Source organism: Molossus molossus, unplaced genomic scaffold (assembly GCF_014108415.1).
Source record: "Molossus molossus isolate mMolMol1 unplaced genomic scaffold, mMolMol1.p scaffold_m16_p_2, whole genome shotgun sequence".
Classification (NCBI taxonomy): domain Eukaryota; kingdom Metazoa; phylum Chordata; class Mammalia; order Chiroptera; family Molossidae; genus Molossus; species Molossus molossus.
In genome coordinates this window covers 28,338,609-28,359,718 of record NW_023425355.1, presented here as the reverse complement: position 1 = coordinate 28,359,718, position 21,110 = coordinate 28,338,609, and the positions used below count along the sequence as shown (strand labels likewise).

At 41.8% G+C, this 21,110-nt stretch overlaps 1 protein-coding gene across 1 annotated transcript; it reads right to left on the bottom strand.

The window, feature by feature from the left end:
* Nucleotides 1–6,849: 6,849 nt before the first annotated feature.
* On the bottom strand, nucleotides 6,850–20,035 carry LOC118636153 (protein ARMCX6-like). Its single transcript, XM_036271183.1, has 2 exons — nucleotides 19,918–20,035; nucleotides 6,850–7,768 (listed from the first exon to the last, which is right to left on the bottom strand). The coding sequence occupies exons 1-2, from the start codon at nucleotides 20,033–20,035 to the stop codon at nucleotides 7,215–7,217; spliced, it is 672 nt and encodes a 223-aa protein (XP_036127076.1). The 3' UTR covers nucleotides 6,850–7,214.
* Nucleotides 20,036–21,110: the final 1,075 nt, after the last annotated feature.

Sequence of the window (21,110 nt, the reverse complement as noted above, 5' to 3'; positions counted from 1 at the left end):
AAAAAAATGAGGATAGTGTAAGGAGCCTCTGGGACAACTTCAAGTGTGCCAACATTCGCATCTTGGAGGTGCCGGAAGGAGAAGAGAGAGAACAAGAAATCGAAAACCTGTTTGAAACAATAATGGCAGAAAACTTTCCTAACTTGGTGAAGGAAACAGACATACAAGTCCAGGAAGCACAGAGAGTCCCAAACAAGATGAACCCCAAGAGGCCCACACCAAGACACATCATCATCAAAATGCAAAAGGTTCAAGACAAAGAGAGAATCTTAAAAGCAGCAAGAGAAAGGCAGCTAGTTACCTACAAGGGAGTTCCCATTAGGCTGTCAGCTGATTTCTCAAAAGAAACTTTGCAGGCCAGAAGGGAGTGGCAAGAAATATTCAGAGTGATGAAAACCAAGAACACAACCAAAATTACTCTATCCTGCAAAGCTGTCATTTAGAATCGATGGACATATAAAAACTTTCCCAGACAAGAAAAAGTTAAAGGAGTTCATCACTACCAAACCGTTATTATATGAAATGATGAAGGGTCTTTTTGAAGAAAAAGATAAAATGTATGAACAAACAAAATGGCAATGAATACATATCTATCAACAATGGAATCTACAAACAAAATGAACAGGAAGAACAGAAACATTCTCATAGATACAGAGAACATTTTGTTGGTTGCCAGTTGGGAGGGGGGTTGGGGGAATGGGTGAAAAAGGTGAAGGGATTAAGAAGCACAAATTCATTGCTAGACTGACAAACCTCAAAGGGAAAGGGGTTGGGGGGGGTGGGAAGAAATAAACCAAAGAACTTATATGCATAACCAATGGACACAGACAATAGTGTGGGAAAAGGTGGGAGGGGGGTGGGAGTGGGGAGGAGGGGATTAATGGGGGAAAAATGTGGAACATCTGTAATACATTTTACATCCAACAATAAAGATTTGAAAAATAAATAAATAAAATAAAATAAATTAAATTTACATTTAAGACAAAAATATAAAGAATTGGTTGACCTGTCTTTTCCCAACTTTGTGGATATCATGTTATGTGAGATGTCTGATATAGTCTTTATAGAGCTTCCTAACCCCACAGACATCTCTTTCCTCTGACCCTCTTGAGGACTGAGGCAAACATATAGGACAGTATCCTGGTTGCCCACTGGATCTCCTCTGTCCCTGCCCATTTTTAACTCTGACTTGATACAGCCCCTTTAGCATTTAACAGGAACAATGTTATAAAAATATTTAACCAAACTATATATAATCCCCCTTGTAAATAATATTCTTATATAGACCACTCACCATTAAGACTAAGTAATTAGGATTATAACCTCACACAAAGAGAAGCGCCTATACCTGGCCCAAGATACTAATTTTTAACAAGCATAGCTATCAATTTAGGGTTTTCTAAATTCTAAAAGCACTGCCCTGGCCTGTTTGGCTCAGCGGTTGGAGCATCGGCCTGTGGACCAGAGAGTTCTAGGTTCGGTTCCCGCTAAGGGCACATACCAAAAAATAAAATAAAATAAAATAAATAAAACCACTCATTACATATCAGGAAGCAGGTCTGCAAGACTCTGACCATAGATCTTTGCTGCAAGATATAAGTAGTGAGAACTTGGGACCTGAAGGAAGTGTTCATCAGAGAGGAAATTTATAGAGGAAGAAAGGGCAAAAGAAGGAAGAAGAGCCAACCATATATCTCCTGGTTCAAATCAGTCCCTAGATCAAAATGCAGGAGGGGGTGGGTATTAGAAATGACCAGATAAGATATCAAAAAATCTCAGAACACTGGGGTTAGTTTCTGACTTCCTGAGGCACAAGCTACAAAATGTGTGGGATCCGCTCTGGCCAGTCTGGCTCAGCAGTTGGAGCGTTGGTCCACGGACTAAAGAGTTGTGGGTTCGATTTTGGTCAAGGACATGTGCCTCGGTTGTGGTTCGATCCCCAGCCCTGGTCGGGGTCATGAGGGAGGCAACCAACTGATGTCTCTCTCTCTCTCTCTTTCCTCCCTCCCACTCTATCTGAAGATAAATGGAAAAATATCCTCAGGTGAGGATTAAAAAATCAAACAAACAACAACAATAACAATAAAACATGTGGGGTCCAACATGGGACAGCCTAAGTGGCGGGGTAGAAAAGGCTGAGACAGAAGTCTGGTTCAAATATTCTCCATCACTTCCATTTCCTCCACATGCCCTCCCCAGTTGAGAAAGTCATCAAACCCATCAACTACCCAAATTAAAGTCCTCTATAATAAAAAATATACAGAATTCTGGATATATATATTTATACATTAACAATTGGTCTTTGTGAGATGTAAATATTTATTCAGAGGTGATTGTGTGACATGGTTATTTGGAGGGCCTATTTGTTCGCTTGAGCCATCAGACTGCCTTTCCTTCCTTCGAAATAATCCCATATACAGATATCCAAGAACAAAGAACAATAGAACACTGATGGCTAGACTTAATAGAGACCTTGCCAGGGTTAAAGAAAGATGATTGAATGAACCGGAAGAACCAGTTTGAACTACTCCATGAAAAGAAAATACAAAAGTACAATGAAAGAAATGAAAGAGTCTGTAGGGAGAGTTCTGGGAAAGAGCATTTGTGGAATAATAGGGCTTAATGTTTGTCCTTTTCCCCTTCTCTCTTATTTAGGAGTAATGATGGGTGAGGCACTTGATCATCTCCGTTTTTTACTGCTGTTCTAAGAGTAGCAGAAACCACAGATAAATCTAGTGTGGTGGCACACAGGATAAGGACAGCAGATTGAAGTAGCATAGCACTGTAGAAGAAAGTAAAGACCATGACCACAGACAAACAGCAACAAAAACAGACAAATACCCAGGAATAACCATAAAAAGAAAAGTGAAAGATGGTTATTTAAAAAAATCACTAAGCGACAAGAAGGATCTAAATAAATATACCTAAACAGGAAAATTGTAGTGCTAATCCTTGCCAATTAATCCACAAACTAAGCATAATTTCAATCAAACATAAAAATAGATTCTGCAATAAATGACATTAGTATAATTAATTATATAATTGAAAAACATTTAGGTACAAAGTCTACCTCAAACCAAATACTCGGGCACACACACACTATTAGTAGTTTAAAAGATCTAACTCTAAAAATGAAACTATTTATAATAAGAAGAAATATAGGCTAATGTTTTCTAATAAGCATAGAGTGTGAAAGTAAAATAAAAATATAAAGGTTCAATAGGAAAATATTGACAAAAAATTTAAATTCCAGATTGATCAAATATGCCACTAAAAAAAAAAAAAAAATCAAGGGAAGAGTTGAGAGAAACCACTGCATGACAATCACCATATTTCAAATGTGGTCAATGGATATCATAAGGATAGCAAGTCCGTACATAGAAAAGATTTGCTTTTCTCTCTCACACAAATAAAGTAATTTTTGTGAGGGAAGAAACCAGTCCCCAGTTTCCAGTGGTGTGAAATAGGCGGGGTGTCCTATTTCCTAAGTGTCCTGTGGGCCAGACTATTTCCTGAGAAGGAATCCGGGGCAGAAGCCTGCTGACAAGCACCAACACACCCCTCCCCACCAGCACACACACCGGCCTGCCATAGACCACCCAGGGATCTGAGGTTCCTAAGTTAGAGGTTCCTGGGAGAAAGGGGTGTGCCTCAGGAGGGACTTCAACACCAGGAGGCCACAGAAGGATGCTTAGCAGGGTGCATGAGGATCCCAGAATGTACTACTCTGCAACATGAGGATGGAGTGATTAATGATGCTGGGTTAACTGGTCATCCATTTAGAAAAAGAAGTAAAGTTGGATCACTACCTGCCAAAGAGTGGAGGGAGTGACAAAGTGTGAGGTGGTGCATGCATCATGAGTAGCAGACAAGGGCTTGGCCAATCTTCTGCAAGACTATTCTGGACTCTGGAGCGGCACCCCTTTGGATCCCAGACCAGTCAGTGGCCCTTAGAAGGGAGTAGGGAGCCAGTCCTCCACAGGGCAGTGCCAGCTGTCACTCTTAGCCAAGTAGTGCTATGGCAGCTTTGAGATTGACTCGGTGAGGGCTGTACCTGTCCATGAGGGGATTGTGGTTGAAACTGCTTCCAGAGTGGCACGGTGAAGATGCAGAGTGTGGGGCTGGGTGTATGAGCTGGGAAGCTGGATGTCTGCAACATTGATTGCACTTACGGTGGGGGGTGATGCAAAACTACAGAATCCCCAGGAGAGGTAGCAGGCTGGGGAGGACGCTGGGAGTTAATGTGATGTCTACAGGCACCAAATGCAGATGTAATAATGAGATGAACAGGAAGGAAAACCAAAGTCCTTTCTGGGACTAGAAGGAAGTCAGTCTGTGGCAGCAGCTCCAGATTTACACAAGAGACAGCTTAGGCTGGGGCAGCCCCATTAGGGCAGGGCACCTTTCCACAGAGTGTGACAAGCTCAAGCTTTGATGACCATGTCAAATGTTTACCATTGGGAAGCCCACAAAGAATCTGTTAGTCGCAGCAGGAAGGTAGGTACATTTTGTGCTTGGAGGTCTCTTGCTGTTCCACTTTGAATTCAGTATGGGAGGGGGCACCATAGTCTTTCCAGTGCTGATAGCTTCTGAATATCTTAATCGGACCCTGACTGGCAGGCATGCTCCGGACTCCCTTCCCCTTCCCCCAGCAGGATCCACTGGGAACTGGGTTCCTGCCCTGGCACAGCAACCCACCAAGGGATGAAGGGCAGACCAGAGGCTGAGCTTCCAGACACAGGGAGAGTCTTTGGAAGGGCAGTGCCAGCAAATGGAGAGGAGGCTCTTGAGTTGGGCCAAGGCCACACCATGGAGACACTTCAATGCTGGCAGACTTCCCCGTGACAGAGATGGGCAGAAAGTCTTGGAGGCTCTCCCTGTGTTGGGAACCAGTCATGGCCTGCAAGCACCAACTGCCTGCCTCTGGGGTGGGGGACAACTGCTTGAGGCAGAACACAAAGGGGAATATGGCAGAGTGCAGAGGAGTAGGGAGGTGTGTATTAATTTGGGCTCCTGAGCCAGGAGGAAGGAGAAAGCCCTCTGCCCTTGTGCTCGGGTTAAAGAGGCTGAGCAGTAAGGCGTCAGTGAAGGCAGCATGGGCCAAGCTGACTGCCCTGGGGCAAGTGGATGCAGGAGCTGTCTGCAGGGCAATCCTATGTGAAAAACATTGGCCAGCCCACCTGAGGCTTGCTTGGGAGAAAAAGATGGTCGCATTAGCGGCTCTTAGAAAACAAGACAGGGCCCCAGAGCCAGCAAAAAGGCCCCGGGGAGGATGATCTTTGTTGGGGGTGTGCTGTCACTGCAACCTCAATTCATGTGCCAGCTGTCGAAGGTACCAGGGCCTGGGAAGAAGACATGTCCCTGCTCTCGGTTGGGGGATCCCCGAGATGGCCCGGGGACCTGGCAGGCACCAATGCCCACTAGACAGCCTGAAGCACAGGGCAATGGGTACAAGCAGGAGAGCTGTAATCCACCTGCAACCCACACTATGGGAAAAGGGAGAAAAACTAAAATAAAACAATGCTCTCTATGGAGAATAGTCAGGAGGCAGAGCACTTAGCACTGATGCCTGGGGCACAGTGGCTCAGAGCAGCATGCCAAGAGACCAGAAGAGGGCACCGGGCACAGAAGCAGTACTGTCCAAGGGAAGTTTCTTGTCCACTGAGTTGGCCAGAGCTTTGAGGAACAGGACCATTGCCTGACACATCCAGAACACGCAGGGAACTTGGCTTTGGTGATGGGCTAAGGCTTGCTGATACGGGCCTGGAAATGAGTTGCCCATTTCCGTGGAGTGATTCAGTGGGTAGGGCTGGGCTCTTCCTTTCTTCCAAGGGGTGTTGGAAACTTGGATGGAGGGGAGGAAGTGTCTCCTGATCAATGGAACAGCCACAGACATTCCAAGCACCCTCAGTGTCTGCCCTATGATGCCCATGAGAAGTTGGTGGAGAACTACACTCACCCCTTCCTGGATCGCACTGAAGCTACCAGGGATGACGCACAAAGGTAGTTCCACCAAGGGAAGCAGAGGCCACCCAACTCTTCTCACTCTGCCAGGGATTTGGTTTGGGGATCCCAAGGAAGAGAGAGGGCCTGGAAGTCTGTTTATTCGCTGCTTCCCAGAAGAGAGAGAACGACGCAAAGTAGGTACTCAGCAAGTGGAAGCCGTTATTGCTATAATCGTCCACTAAATGTGTAGGGATGGGTTTTCCAGTGGCCCCCAAGATGTGTAGACAAACCCAAGGATACTGACATTCCCCTCTAGGCCAGCAGTCAAGGAGACACCTTCATCAAGAGATTTCTTGTGCCACGTGCCAGGCACTGTGCTGCTTGCTTCACAGGTGTTGTCCCCTTTTGTCCTCCCGACCTTTTATCCTAATTCCACCAAACTACCTCCACACCCCCACCTTCCTTCAGCCCCCAACCCCTTGTTGAGGTTTATCCTGAACACTGAAGCCCATCTCTACCCCTGCCTCCTGTGAGCACTGCTATGAGTGCATTTGTCAGAGCAAATGCCTCGATGCCTCGCTTTCCCCCTCCCCACCCCAGTTAGTTAGCATTTGTCCTGTAGTTTTGTCTTTCTCTTCATGCAGACTGTCAACTCAAGGACAAGTACCATGTCTCATTTTTGCCAGTCAAAGCACACAAGTTTATTGATTAAACTGTTTATACAAATGTAGACTTGGGTGGATGAGGTTAAGTCAGTACAGCACATAGAAAGGGCGTGCACTTTTCTGATGAATAGCTTCACCATCCATCAGCTGGTGTAGGAGAAAGAGTAAACGAAACAGAATTCAACCTACGCAGCAACAAATGCATTTTCAGCACAAGGTTTGATATGTGTCTGGTCTCCACAAAACAGTCCAGCTTAGACAGGGAGGCCACCACAGGCAAGCATCCTTCATGATGCTTTATCCACAGCTGGCAGCTGAAACGAGCCCTTTACCACAGGAAGAAGTAAGGGAGCAATTTACAGTGCACATTGCCTGTAGACTGCAAAACCAAGAAGTTCCTCAAAGCTCTGTGGGAACCCTTGCCCGTCCAGTAAGAGTGTGGTCCTCGGTTTAGCAAGTGTAACTTCCACCCCATGAGGTGGTGATTGGCCAGGGCAGGACCTTCTATAGCACCCACTGCAGAGTCTTTGAATGAGAACACAACTGCGTGTTCACCAAACAGGTTTCGGGTAGATTCAGTCCCATTCTGTTCGAGATGGCCATTTAAGAGGCCAGGGTGTCCAGAAGAACCTGTCTGTTTCCATTCTTGATAAAGAGGGACATGAATGAGAGCAGCATTTGTGGACCCAGAAAGTCCCCTGCCAAGCCTGGCTTTTCAGACAAACCCATCAACGGTTTCAAAGGCTGAACCTCAGCACATCCACTCCCCTCTGATATCAAAGGAAACCTCGGGTCTGAAACGGACTTGGTGAGCATGTTATTAATAACTGTCATGCTTATTAACAAATTTAATCCGGCCTGCTGCAGAAATAAGTTGCAGCAATGTGACACAGTTTCCCGACACACTTCATTGATGTACATTTTAATCTGGCCCTGATTTTCCACACTGGCATTCACGTTATCCAGGGCACGTAAAGCCTCCTTAACAGTGGGGTTGAGAGTGGGGATCGTGTTTCCAACAATGGAGAGGCTGGCCAAATGACTATTGATATTGTGGCTAAATGAAAAGCCAGCATCCTTGGGCTGAGCAAACAACATTTTCCCCTGAATGAAAGGACCCTTCGAGAGGCCAAGAACACAAGTGACATTTTTAATATCTTAAGCCTGACCAAAAAAGTGATCTTTTCCATTAGGCCAATCGTGATTATTCTTCATTGGGACCATGTCCTTTTGGGGAAGCCTTGGGTACTTAATGCCTGCAGTTGTTTTCAGCCTCATTCTCACGATTTGGCTTTTCTTGTTTCTTTGACTAAGATCCAGAGCACTTACATGTCCTCACCCCTGTCTGAAGTTCCCTATTCCTCTGTTCTTTTCTTATTGTGGTTGCACTCTCTCCTGAATAGAGGGTGAACACTAGCAACTTCTAGCCCTAGTCTCCAGATGTGCTTTCACTAAATATCTAATTTGAGCATATCCCACATCTATCACAAGTCACAAAATGTTCCCGAGCTTGAAAAAGCCATCTAGTTGTGATGTTCTAGGAAGAAGATTTTGGATCCTCTTTTCCTGGTCACAAACTGTACTGCCATCCAACATTTTACTAGTGGCAATGCAAACATACAGAACTTTGATCTGAGTCTCTACAGATGCACATGTCAAAACTCAGGTTAACTAAGTATGAGTATCTCTCTCTTTTTTTTTTAATTTAGTATCTTAATTTTTAAATGTTTCTACTTTGGTTTTTACCTTCATTGAGTTTGTTCCCACTGTTTTATCAGATGTATAACATTTTACTTTCCCTGTACCAACGTGAGAACGAAGGAGAACAAAGACTGGGAAAGGGAGAAGCTGATTTGCTTCTAGACCCTATATTCTGACTTAGACATCCCTCTTGGGTATTTATACTGTGTGGAGCAATTTCATTCCTTCCTTGCCTAGATCTACGTCTACAGGTAGACAGACAAGAGAGAATGGAGATTGATAGATATACATATGATCCCTCTCTCTAGAGTGAGAACTGTAGTTTTGAAATATCTCCCATTTATCTCAGGCACATTTTCCACCCTTCCCTCCAGCTACTTTCCCCACCCTTCCTCTCTCTGACAATTGCCCATCTTTTTCATTCCCCTGCCCCTACCCAATCTCTTGACTTATATCTCTCCCCTCAAATTCCCACTTTTCTGTTCTACCCCTCATTTCTGCCCCACAGATATTGAAGCTACTTCCCCAGAGCCATAAATTTTTTTAAAGGTTGAGCACTAGCTAATATTTTTCTAACGACAGGAGTGGATAAGCTGGTTCTGATTTTGCGCTTGCCTCTACCACCCCCTTGTGACTGATTCAGGTCCTACATTTCCTTGAAGAAATGTTCACTTTAGTTTTTACTAAATGAATCCCATAATGTTCTTCCTCTTCCTTTTACTTTAGTAGAAACTTTAGTTTAGTTTCTACTAAAAAAAATCCCATAATGTTTTTCCTCTCCCCCCCCCCCCCACAGACAGCAAACAATCTAACAGATAAGGGTTGGTGAGCATTTAGTGCTGTGTGGTAAGTAAAAGTTTCTACCTTTTACTGATTCCGGACTCTGCAGAGGTCTGAAGGGGCAAAGTCAGTTTTTCCTACACCTGCAAAATACCCACCAGTTTGTCTTATTTTTCTAAATGGTGTGTGAGGTAGAGGGAAAGCTGATGGTGGGATCTGGGAGCGAGAGATGTGAATCCTTTGACAATGTGCACTCTCACACCATCTTGCACACAGCCAGAATAGTGTTTTCCTTTTTCACTTGGCTACAAACAAACCTCTCCAAGGTCAACAGGGAGCTGATGGCTGGACCAAAAAAAAAAAAAAATACCTCTCCATAATTCTTGGTCACCTGTAATACATGTCACCAATGAGCCATGGTCCTCAAATTTTCCTCCCTCCAGCAGTGATGCAAGAGTGTACCAGCCTCTCTCCCTTCTCTCCAGCACAAAACACCTATCATTCATTATTTTTTCTATGCCAACACTAGAAATCAAAAGAAATTGCATTTCCATTTGGCTGAAATTTGCCTTTCTCTAATTTCCTGGAGCAACTGTTTCTATTTATAATTATTTGTCTTCTCCTAGAATACAGGGAAATAGCCCATCTCTTCATTTCCCCTCCTTTCAGCTACTAATATCCATCATCTTTCTCTGAACCATGAGAAAGCAGATTTCATGAAATGAAGCATGAAGAAAGAGAGATTTTAAATATTTATTTATTGTGTCTGCTCATTTTTCTTGGAAATACTGACTTAAATACATATATATATTTTAATCCTCACCTGAAGACATTTTTACATTTATCTTCAGACAGAGTAGGAGGGAGAGAGGGAGAGAGAGAGTGAGAAACATCGATGCGAGAGAGACACATCAACTGGTTGCCACCTGCACAACCCCAAATGGGACCGGGGACGAACCGCCACCAAGGTACGTGCCCTTGGATGGAATTAAACCTGCAATGCATTGGTCCACAAGCCGATGCTCTAACCACTGAGCCAAACCGGCCAGGGCTCAAATACGTATTTGTACATGCTTTTTTATGTATAAAAAGTTTTCTTGAATGATGTTTGCCAAAATGTTACTGCTAGTTATTTTTGATAATGAGATTCAAAGTAAAGCACAGGCTAGCTGCAATGCCAAATGTTAAGGTTAATAGGACAGCAATGAACACATCTGTCTCTAGAGCAATACATCCTGGCTTTCCAGACAAGCATCCACAAGGCAGCATTTACCTTGCTGAGTGCACTATACTCCAGATTCCAAATCTTAATCTTGACTAAAAATATACAAAACTGATGACTCTATGCACAACAGAAATATATGCATGTGTTCAGAAAGAATATATGTACCCCTATGTTCGTAGCAGCACTATGTACAATCGTTAAGATCTGGAAACAGCCCAAGTGTCCATCAATAGATGAGTGGATAAAAAAGCTGTGGTACATGTACACAATGGAATACTATGCAGCTATAAGGAAGAAAGATTTCTTATCCTTTGAGACAGCCTAGGAGGACCTAACAAAGTATTATGCTAAGTGAAATAATCCAATCAGAGAAAGACAAATATCACACGATCTCACTTATTTGTGGAATATAATGAACAAAACAAACTGATGAACAAAATAGACCCAGAGACATATAAGTAGGGTACAGACTGACAAACCTTAGAAGAGCGGGTGGGGGGAGAAGGAAGAAATAAACCTCAGAACTTATATGAATGTATGCATAACCAATAGACATAGAAAACAATTCTGGAGATGGGGTGGGGGGGATTGGAAGGAGGGTGTCAATGGGTGAAAAAGGAAAAACATCTGTAACAAAAATAAATTAATAAAAAAAATGTTTTTTAAAGATGAACATCTTAACAAAAAAAAAAAAAAAAGAATTTTCACATTAGCACTTTTCACAATAGCCCCAAACTAGAAATAACCCAAATATCTAACAACAGTAGAATGTATAAATAAAATACAGTATATTTATAAATGTGGTTTATATTCATAAATTGCAGTAAATAATACATATGTAACAACATAGATTAATCTCACAGACAATGCTAGCAAAAAAAGGTACAAAAGCATATATACTGTGTAAACTCATTTACATAAAGTTTAGAAAACACGCAAAACTAATCTATGGTGTTACAAGTGAGAATAGTGGTTACCCTTGGGATGCATGATTGACTAGATGGAAGAGTGGCAAAAGCTTTCAGTGTGTTGTTAATGTTTTGTTACTTGCTCACTTTGTGAAAATTATTGAGATGCACATTTAGAATTTGTGCACTTTTCCACACATGTGGTATATATCAACAAAAATTTACCAAAAGGTCTCAATAGTGAATTATAGGGAAATGGGAGGAATCCAATCCTTCCATTGGTGTGGTGAAGCTGGACAAAACATCTTTTAAAAATATATATGTTTTTATTTATTTTTTTAAAGAAAGAGGAAGTGAGAGAGAGAGAGAAACATCGATGTGAGAGAGAGAAATCAATGGGCTGCCTCCTGCACGCCCCCTAGTGGGGATTGAGCCCGCAACCCAGGTATGTGTCCTGACCAGGAATCAAACCCAGACCTCTCAATTCATGGAACAATGCTCAATCCACTGAGCAACACTGTCCAGGCTGGACAAAACATCTTTTATTAATTATCCTGAAGGCACTAGAAGGCTATCAAGACAGAGAATGCCCTGGCTGGTTTGGCTCAGAGGTTAGAGCATCGACCCATGGACCAAAGTGTCATGGGTTTTATTTCCTGTCAAGGGATGTAGGTTCAATCCCCAGCCCCGGTATAGGTCATGCAGGGGGCAACCAATCTATGTGTCTCTCTCACATTGATGTTTCTCTCTCTCTCTCCCCCTCCCTACCTTCCACTCTATCTAAAAATCTATGGAAAAATATCCTCGGGTGAGGATTAACAAAACAAAACAAAAAGAAAGTGAAGAATAACTGGCTCAAAATAATAGTGGGGACAGTTGAGCTTAATGTTAGGATAACTTTTTCTGGTGGAGCACATAAAGTTATTGAGGGGACTGTTGAGAAGCTATGCAAAATTTTGTATAGCATCTGGAGACTAGGCAGATATTGAAATCTAAATCTTGCTAAGGGGTATACATGGTGAATCCCAATGTCTTTCAATTGTGATGCTGAAAGAGCTGTACCTCAGAGTCAAAGTGAAGGGAAGTAGACAAGCTTTCAAAAGGACCTCAGTTTAACTTTGAATAATGCCAATCACTGAAAATTGGACTAAGGTAATTCAAAGGCAGCAAAAGAGAAAGTTAGTTACCTATAAGGGAGTTCCCATAAGGCATTCAGTGGATTTCTCAACAGAAACACTTCAGGCCACAAGGGATTGTCATGAAATATTCAAGGTAATGAAAAGCAAGGGTATGAAAACTACAATACTCTATCCAGCAAGGCTATCATTAAAAATTGAAGCCAAAATAAAGAGCTTCCCAAATAAGCAAACAAAAAGGCTAAAGGAGTTCATTACTAAAAAAACAAAATAGCAAGAAATGTTAAAGGAGTGGCTGTAAGAAGAAGAAAAAAATACACAGAGTGAGAAACATAGTACAAAGAAAACAATGACAATAAGTACCTATCAATAATAACCTTGCCCAGACAGTGTGGTTCAGCTGGTACGATGCCCAGGTTGTGGCCTGATCCCCACTGGGAGGCATACAGGAGGTGGCCAATCAATGTTCTGTCTCATCAATGTTTACATATATATATATATATATATATATATATATATATATAAATTTATTTTTGTTCCAGATGTTTCTCCTTTTTTCCCATTGACACCCTCCTCCCCATCCTCCCAACCCCATCCCCAGGTTAGTCATCCATATCCATCAGTTATGCGTACATGCATATAAGTTCTGTGGTTTATCTCTTCCTCCCCCCCACCCCCTCTTCTGAGGGTTGTCAGTCTGTACCCTACTTCCACATCTCTGGGTCTACCCTGTTCCTCAGACTTTTATATTCTTTATATTCCACAAATAAGTGAGATGATGTGATATTTGTCTTTCTCTGCTTGGCTTGTTTTGCTTAGAATAATATTCTCCAGGACCCTCCATGTCATCTCAAAGGATAAGAAATCTTTCTTTCTTATAGCTGCATAGTACCCCATTGTGTATATGTACCACAGCTTTTTTATCCATTTGTCTACGGATGGACATTTGGGCTGTTTCCAGATCTTAGCTATCGTAAATAGTGCTGCTATGAACATGGAGGTACATACATTCTTTCTGATTGGTGTTTCAGGCTTCTTAGGGTATATTCCTAGAAGCGGGATCACTGGGTCAAATGGCAATTCAATTTTTAATTTTTTGAGGTAACTCCATAGTGTTTACCACAGTGGCTGCACCAGTCTGCATTCTCACCAGCAGTGTACTAGAGTCCCCTTTTCTCCACACCTGTGCCAACACTTGTTGTTTGATGATTTGTTGATGGCGGCCATTCTGACAGGTGTGAGGTGATACCTCACTGTTTGAATTTGCATCTCTCTGATGCTTAGAGATGTTGACTATGTCTTCATATGTCTCTTGGCCACTTGCATGTCCTGTTTGGAGAGGAGTCTATTTAGTTCCCCTGCCCATTTTTAATTGGATTCTTTGACTTCCTTTTATTGAGTTGTATGAGCACTCTCTATATTTGGGAAATTAATCCCTTATCTGATGCTTCATTAACAATTATGCCCTATGCTCTCCCATACAGTGGGTTCCCTTTCCATTTTGATGGTTGTTTCTTTTGCTTTGCAGAAGCCTTTTAGTTTGATGTAGTCCCATGAGTTCATTTTTCCCCTTTGTATCTATTGCCGTAAGTGATGTATCAAGTGAAAATTCTGCTGTGTATGGTCTCCTAAATTTTGTTGTCTACATTATCTTCTAGGATTTCTATGGATTCACGAGTCATATTTAAGTCTTTTATCCATTTTGAGTTTATTTTTGGGTATGGTGTAGGTTGATGGACTACTTTCATTTTTTTGCATGTAGCTGTCCAATTTTCCCAGCACAATTTATTCAAGAGGCTCCCTTTACTTCATTGTATGCTCTTGCCACCTTTGTCAAATATTAATTGAGCATAATATCTTGGGTCAATTTCTGGGTTCTCCGTTCTGTTGCACTGGTCCATATGCTGGTTTTTGTGCCATTTCCAGGCTGTTTTGATTACATTAGCTTTATAGTATAACCTGAAATCTGGTAATGTAATCCCACCTACTTTGTCCTTCTTTTTCAAGATTGCTGTGACTATTCGGGGTCTTTTTTGGTTCCATATGAACTTTTGAAGTATTTGTTTTAGTTCTGTGAAATATGTCACTGGTATTTTGATGGAGATTGCATTGAAGCTATAGATTGCTTTGGGTAGTATGGACATTTTAATGATGTTAATTCTTCCAATCCCTGAACAAGGTATGTGCTTCCACTTTTTTATATCTTCTTCTATTTCTTTTTTCAATGTCCCGTAGTTTTCTGCAAATAGGTACTTTACTTTTTTGGATAAGTTTATTCCTAGGTATCTTAATTTTTTGCTGTGATGGTAAATGGGATTGTTATTTTTTTAGCTTATCTTTCTGTGGCTTCATCATGGGTGTATAAAAATGCTGTCAATTTCTTGACATTAATTTTGTATACTGCTACTTTGCCAAATTCATTTATTAAGTCTAGGAGATTTTTGAAGGAGTCTTTAGGATTTTCTATGTATAATGTTATGTCATCTACAAATAATGACAGTTTCACTTCCTCCTTTTTAATTTAAATCCCTTTTATTTTTTCTACATGTCTGATTGCTGTTGCGATGACTTCCAGTACTATGTTAAGTAAGAGTGGTGAAAGTGGGCATCCCTCCCTTGTTCCTATTCTTAAGGGAAATGCTTTTAGTTTTTGCACATTGAGTGTGATGTTGGCTGTAGGTCTTTCATATATGGCCTTTATTATGTTGAGATATGATCCCTCTATTCCCACATTGCTGAGCGTTTTGATCAGAAATGGGCGCTGGATTTTGTTGAATGCTTTTTCAGCATCTACTGACATGATCATGTGGTTTTCATCTTTCATTTTGTTTATGAGGTGTATCACATTTAATGATTTGCAAATATTGTACCAACCTTGCATTCCTGGAATGAATCTCGCTTGGTCATAGTGAATAATTTTTTTATGTATTGCTCGATCCAATTTGCTAGTATTTTGTGCAGGATTTTAGCATCTATCTTTATCAGGAATACTGGCCTGTAGTTTTGTTTCTTTGTAGTGTCTTCTTTCTGGTTTTGGAATTAGAATTATGCTAGCCTCATAAACTGAGTTTGGAAGTCTGCCTTCTTTTTGAATTTTTTGAAATAGTTTGAGGAGAATGGGAGTTAATTTTTCTTTGACTGTTCGGTAAAATTCCCCCATGAAGCTATCCAGCCCTGGGCTTTTGTTTGCTGGGAGAGTCTTGATTACATCTTCAGTTTCCTTAGTTGTTATTGGTCTGTTCAAGTTTTCTATCTCTTCCTGGTCCAGTTTTGGGAGACTATGTGTTTCTAGAAGTTTGTCCATTTTGCTTAGATTGTCGAATTTGTTGCCAGAAAATTGTTCATAGTAGTTGTAAATGATCTTTTGTATTTCTGTGGTGTCAGTTGTTACTTCTCCTCTTTCATTTCTGATTTTGTGTATTTGGGTTCTCTCTCTTTGTTTCTTGGTGAGTCTAGCTAAGGGTCCATCAATCTTGTTTATCTTTTCAAAAAATCAACTCTTTGTTTCATTGATCCTTTGAATTGTTATTTTGGTCTCTATGTCAATTATTTCTGCTCTTATCTTTACCATTTCCTTCCTTCTACTTGCTCTGGGGTTTTATTTTTGTTTGCATTCTAGTTCTTTAAGTTGTGAGGTTAGATAGTCTATTAGAGATTTTTCTTGTTTCTTGAGGTAGGCCTGTAGTGCTAAGAACTTCCCTCTCAGAACTGCTTCCGCTGCATCCCATAGATTTTTTGTTGTGTGTTCATTTTCATTGGTTTCCAGGAAGTTTTTAATTTCTTCCTTGATCTCCTCAGTAACCCATTCATTGTTTAATAACATGCTATTTAGCCTCTATATGTTCAAATGTCTTTGCATGTTTTTCTTGCAATTGATTTCTAGTTTATTGCCATTGTGATCTGATGAGATGCTTGATACAATTTCAATCTTCTTGAACTTGGAGAGTCTTACTTTGTGTCCTAATATGTGGTCTATCTTTGAGAATGTTTCATGTGCACTTGAGAAGAATATAAATTCTGTAATTTTGGGGTGTTATTCTCTGTAGATATCTATGAAATCCATTTGTTTTAGCATTTCATTTAGAGTCTCTGTTTTCCTGTTAATTTTTTGTGTAGAGTATCTATCCAGTGATGTTGAAGCTCCCTGCTATGATTGTATTGCTGTCAATTTCTCCTTTGAAGTCCTCCAGAAAAATTTTAATATATTTTGGTGCTCTTATATTGGGTACATATATGTTTACCAAGGTTATATCTTCCTGTTGGATACATCCTTTCAATAATATGTCGTGACCTTCTTTGTCTCTAGTTATGGCCTTCATTTTGAAATCTATTTTATCAGATATGAGTATTATTACCCCAGTTTTTTTTTCCTTTCCATTTGTTTGGAAGATTTTTTTCCATCCCTTCATTTTCAAGCTATGTGAGTCTTTTGTTCTGAGGTGGGCCTCCTGTAAACAACATATATGTGAGTCGTGTTTTCTTGTCCAATCAGCTATTCTGTGTATTTTTATGGGAACATTCCATCCATTTACATTTAAGGTGATTTTTGATACACATTTATTTATTGCCTTTTTTGTTTAGTGCAGTTATATCTTTCTTCCTATTTCTTCTATTAATTATAGCAGTCCTTTTAATATTTCTTGTGGTGCTGGTTTGGTGCCTTTTTTTTTTTTTTGGTCTGGAAAGCTCTTTATTTGACCTTCTACTTTGAACAATAGTCTTACTGGATAGAGTAATCTTGGATTCAGATCCTTATTTTTCATGACCTTGATTACTTCATGCCATTCCCTTCTGGCCTGTAGTGTTTCTGTTGAGAAGTCAGCTGACAACCTTATGTGGGTTCCTTTGTAGGTAACCTGCTGTTTATCTCTTGCTGCCTTTAGGATTCTCTCTTTGTTTTAATTTTTGGCATTTTAATTACTGTGTGTCTTGGTGTGGGCCTGTTTGGGTTCTTACTTGGGGCTCTATGTGCTTCTTGAACTTGAATGCCGTCTTCCTTCACCAAGTTAGGAAAGTTTTCTGTCACTATTTTTTCAAATATATTCTCTAACCTTTGCTCATTTTTCTCTTCTTCGGGGACACCTATGATGCAAATATTATTAAATTTCCAGTTGTCCCACAGTTCTCTTAAACTGTCTTCCTGTTTTTTAATTGTTTTCTCCTTGGTTGATTTTTTGCTACTCTGTCTTCTAATTCACTGATCCAGTCCTCAGCTTCCTCTACTCTGCTGTTTAGTCATTCCAATGTGTTCCTTATTTCTGCTATGTCATTCTTCATTTCCACTTAGTTGGTTTTCAATGCTTCTATATCTTTACTCATAGTGTTGAGGTCCTTACTCATGCTGTTGAGCTTCCTCAAGATCATGGCTCTAAATTCTACCTCTGATAACATGCTTAACTGCATTTCATTTATCTCATCTTCAGTAGAGGTCTCTTGTTCTTTTCTTTGGTATTTGTTTCTTTGTTTCACCATTTTGGCTATCTCAGTGGGTTTAGGAGCCTGCCAAATTTTCCCCATGTATGATGGTGTTGTGCTGTTTGTGGCTCCCTCTACTGGGTTTGGATGAGCATTGGAGGTCACACTTTAAACACCACTGTCAAGTCTTACTTTCCTGGGTAGATTTGCAAACCCAGAAATGGTTCAGTTATCCTCTAGCTTTTTGCCTGGAGGCTATTAGTCAGGGTTACTTGAAGAGCCTTGGGTTCTCAATTGAATGAAAAACTCACTTTGGTGTTCAGCATAAGAGGATTTCCCGAGGGTGGGTCAGATGCTGGTTGTTAATGAACTTCAATTTGCATTTCAATGGTTCACCTGGGTGAGATTTAATCTCCAAGGGAGGGACCACTGCCTCTCCCCAGAGCCCTAGGAAGGAATAAGATGGCCACCAACCTGCATGGTCACAACTCAGCAAAAGCTCTGAGCACCCTCCAAACCTGAGTGTCCCCACACAGTTCCAGTCCAGTCTGCCCTCCTTCTGACGGAACCCAAAGTGAGTGGCTGTGGCTATTTTAGCACTCTGTCCCAGCCCTCTCCACTGTGGAGTGGGCTTGGGATTTTAACCCTGAGAGTACTGCTCACAGCTAAGACTGCTGCTGTCCATGGGCTCCCAGCCCCCCTCACACCGCTGCAATTCTACCAGGATCTATTCAGTGTCCCTGGCTATATGGTCTTCACAAGTTGCTTTTCTGTTGCTTTTTTCTGACGATTTGCCTTTATTTTAGTTGTAATTTCAGTTTGGTCCTGGGAGATAGTCTGTGTAGCTTCCATTCACTCTGCCACCATTTTAGAATCCCTCATCGATGTTTCTATCTCACTCTTCCTCTCCCTTCCTCTCTCTCTCAAATCAATAAAGAAAAAATGGTAATAACCTTAAGTGTAAATGGGTTAAGTGTTCCAATTAAAAGATATAGTGTAGCTGAATGGATAAGAAAACATGACCCATATATATGCTGTCTACAAGAAACCCACCTCAGAACAAAAGATCACACAAGCTGAAAGTGAAGGTATAGAAAAAAATTCCATGCAAATGGAAAGAAACAAACTAAAAAAGCTGTGGTAGCAGATGTTATATCTGAAAAAATAGACTTAAAAACAAAGATATAACCAAAGACATAGAAAGTCACTCACTAGATAATATTAAAGGGATTGATCCAACAAGAGGATAGAACTCTGGTAAATACATATGCACAGTAGGGGACCCCACTGTCATCACTGGATAGCTCTTCCAGACAAAAAAATCAATAAGAAAACAGTGACCTTAAACGACACACTAGATTAGAATGAATTTATTTGATATTTACAGAACATTTCATCCCAAAGCAGCTGAATATATATTCTTCTCAAGTACACATAGAACATTCTCAAATATAGACCACATGTTAGGACACAAAATAAGTCTTAACAGACTAAGAAGATTGAAATCATATCAAGCATCTTCTCAGATCACAATGTCATGAAACTAGAAATTCACTAAAATAAAAAACTCAAAAACATTCCAACATATGGAGGCTAAATAGCATGTTATTAAACAATGACTGGGTTATGAATGAGATTAAAGAAGAAATGAAAAAATTACCTGAAAACAAATGAAAATGAATACATAACAACCCAAAATCTATGGCACACAGCAAAAGCAGTCCTGAAAGGGGAGTTCTAAGCATTAGAGGTCTACCTCAAGAAGGAAGAAAAATAAGAAATAAAAAATCTAACCCTACATCTAAAAGAACTATAAAAAGAACAATAAGAAAAGCCCAGAGGACAGAAGATGGCAGTGGGCAAAACCAGAGGGAGGGTGAGTGTGTGCAAGAGTGAGCTAGTGGGTGAGAGAGTGTGAGTGGACCTAAAGGTGGACGATCAAATTCCTGCAGTGCAGAGACATGGAGCAGAAGGTTCCTGTGCTGTGGACAGGGAACAGCCCAATACTGCGGTAAGCAGCTCCTCAGGGCGCTTCTCCATGAAACGCGAGGAGGTCCAACCATTTTGGAAGATCCTGGGCCTTCCCTATGAGGAGGCAGTGGGAGTGGCTAGGGCCGATCAACCTGAGCCCAACAGTGCACCTTGCACCATCGGAACATGGGCACTCTGTGTCAAAACAGACCAGTGCAAAATAATGGCACTCCCAAGGTGCCGGTCGCAGAAGCCGCAGATAGCCGGGAGCCCAGCACCATCCCACATAGTAGCAGCATGATTTGAGTTGAGATATACCCCCAGTAACAGAGGCTGGGGAGCAGACATCCATCCCCAGGCAACAGAAGCACAGACGCATTGCCAAAAACTACAGCAAAAGCTGAGCAGGAGTCGAGCCCCATGGGGCAGCAGCACTTCCCAGCCAGCAGTGGCAGGACCTGGGGCTCCACAGAGGTTGGTGCAGTCCAGACGTTCACAAGAGCAGTGGGAAGCCAGAGCCTGAAAGGGACTAGTGTGATCCACCTGCCTGCCCACAGGACCTGCAAGGTGCGGGGGCACCAGAGAGGCTGCTGCGACCCAGTAGCCCACAATACCAGTTGGAGGCCAGAGCCCGAGAGGGACTGGTGTGATCCAACTGCCTTCCCACAAAACCTGCAGGGTGCAGGGGCACCAGAGAGGCCTGTGTGACCCAGCAGGGACTATGCCATCCAGTTACCCACAGGACCTGCAGGGTGCGGGGGCACCAGAAAGGCCTGTGCAACCAAGCTGCACACAAGAGAGGTTTAGAGGATGTGAAAATGAAGGCGGAGTAAATAGAAGCTACGCAGAGGATCTCCAAGGACGAAATGGGAATTACAATTAAAATAAAGACAAATCCTCGAAAAACAGCAAGAGAAAAGCAGCAGGACAGGTCCATATAACCAGGGACACCGGTAGGATCTGCAGAGGCACGAGAGGGTGGTGGGCTGGGAGCACAGGGAAAGCAGCAGTCTTAGCTGTGAGCAGTGCCCTTGGGGAATAAAGACCAAGCCCACTCCACAGGGCAGAGAATCAGAACACAGCGCTAAAATAGCCATAGCCGCCCTGGCCGGTTTGGCTCAGCGGTTAGAGCATCGGCCTGCGGTCCAGAGAGACCCGGGTTCGGTTCCCGCTAAGGGCATGTACCTCGGTTGCAGTTTGTCCCCGGCCCTGGTTGGTCGTGCGGGTGGCAGCCACTCGATATGTCCCTTTCACATCGATGTTTCTCTCTCTCTCTCTCCCTCCTGCTCTACCTGAACAAAGAATGAAAAAGTGTCCTCGGGTGAGGATAAAAAAAAAAAAAAAAAGAAATAGCCATAGCCAC

Bases quoted from the DNA above. Each gene is read 5' to 3' on its own strand.
- LOC118636153 (XM_036271183.1), bottom strand. From the start codon at position 20,035: ATGTGGGATGGTGCTGGGCTCCCGGCTATCTGCGGCTTCTGCGACCGG. The intron at 7,769-19,917 runs GTGCACTGTTGG...GTCAGGCTTAAG, and splicing joins CCATGTTCCGATGGTGCAAG to ATATTAAAAATGTCACTTGT.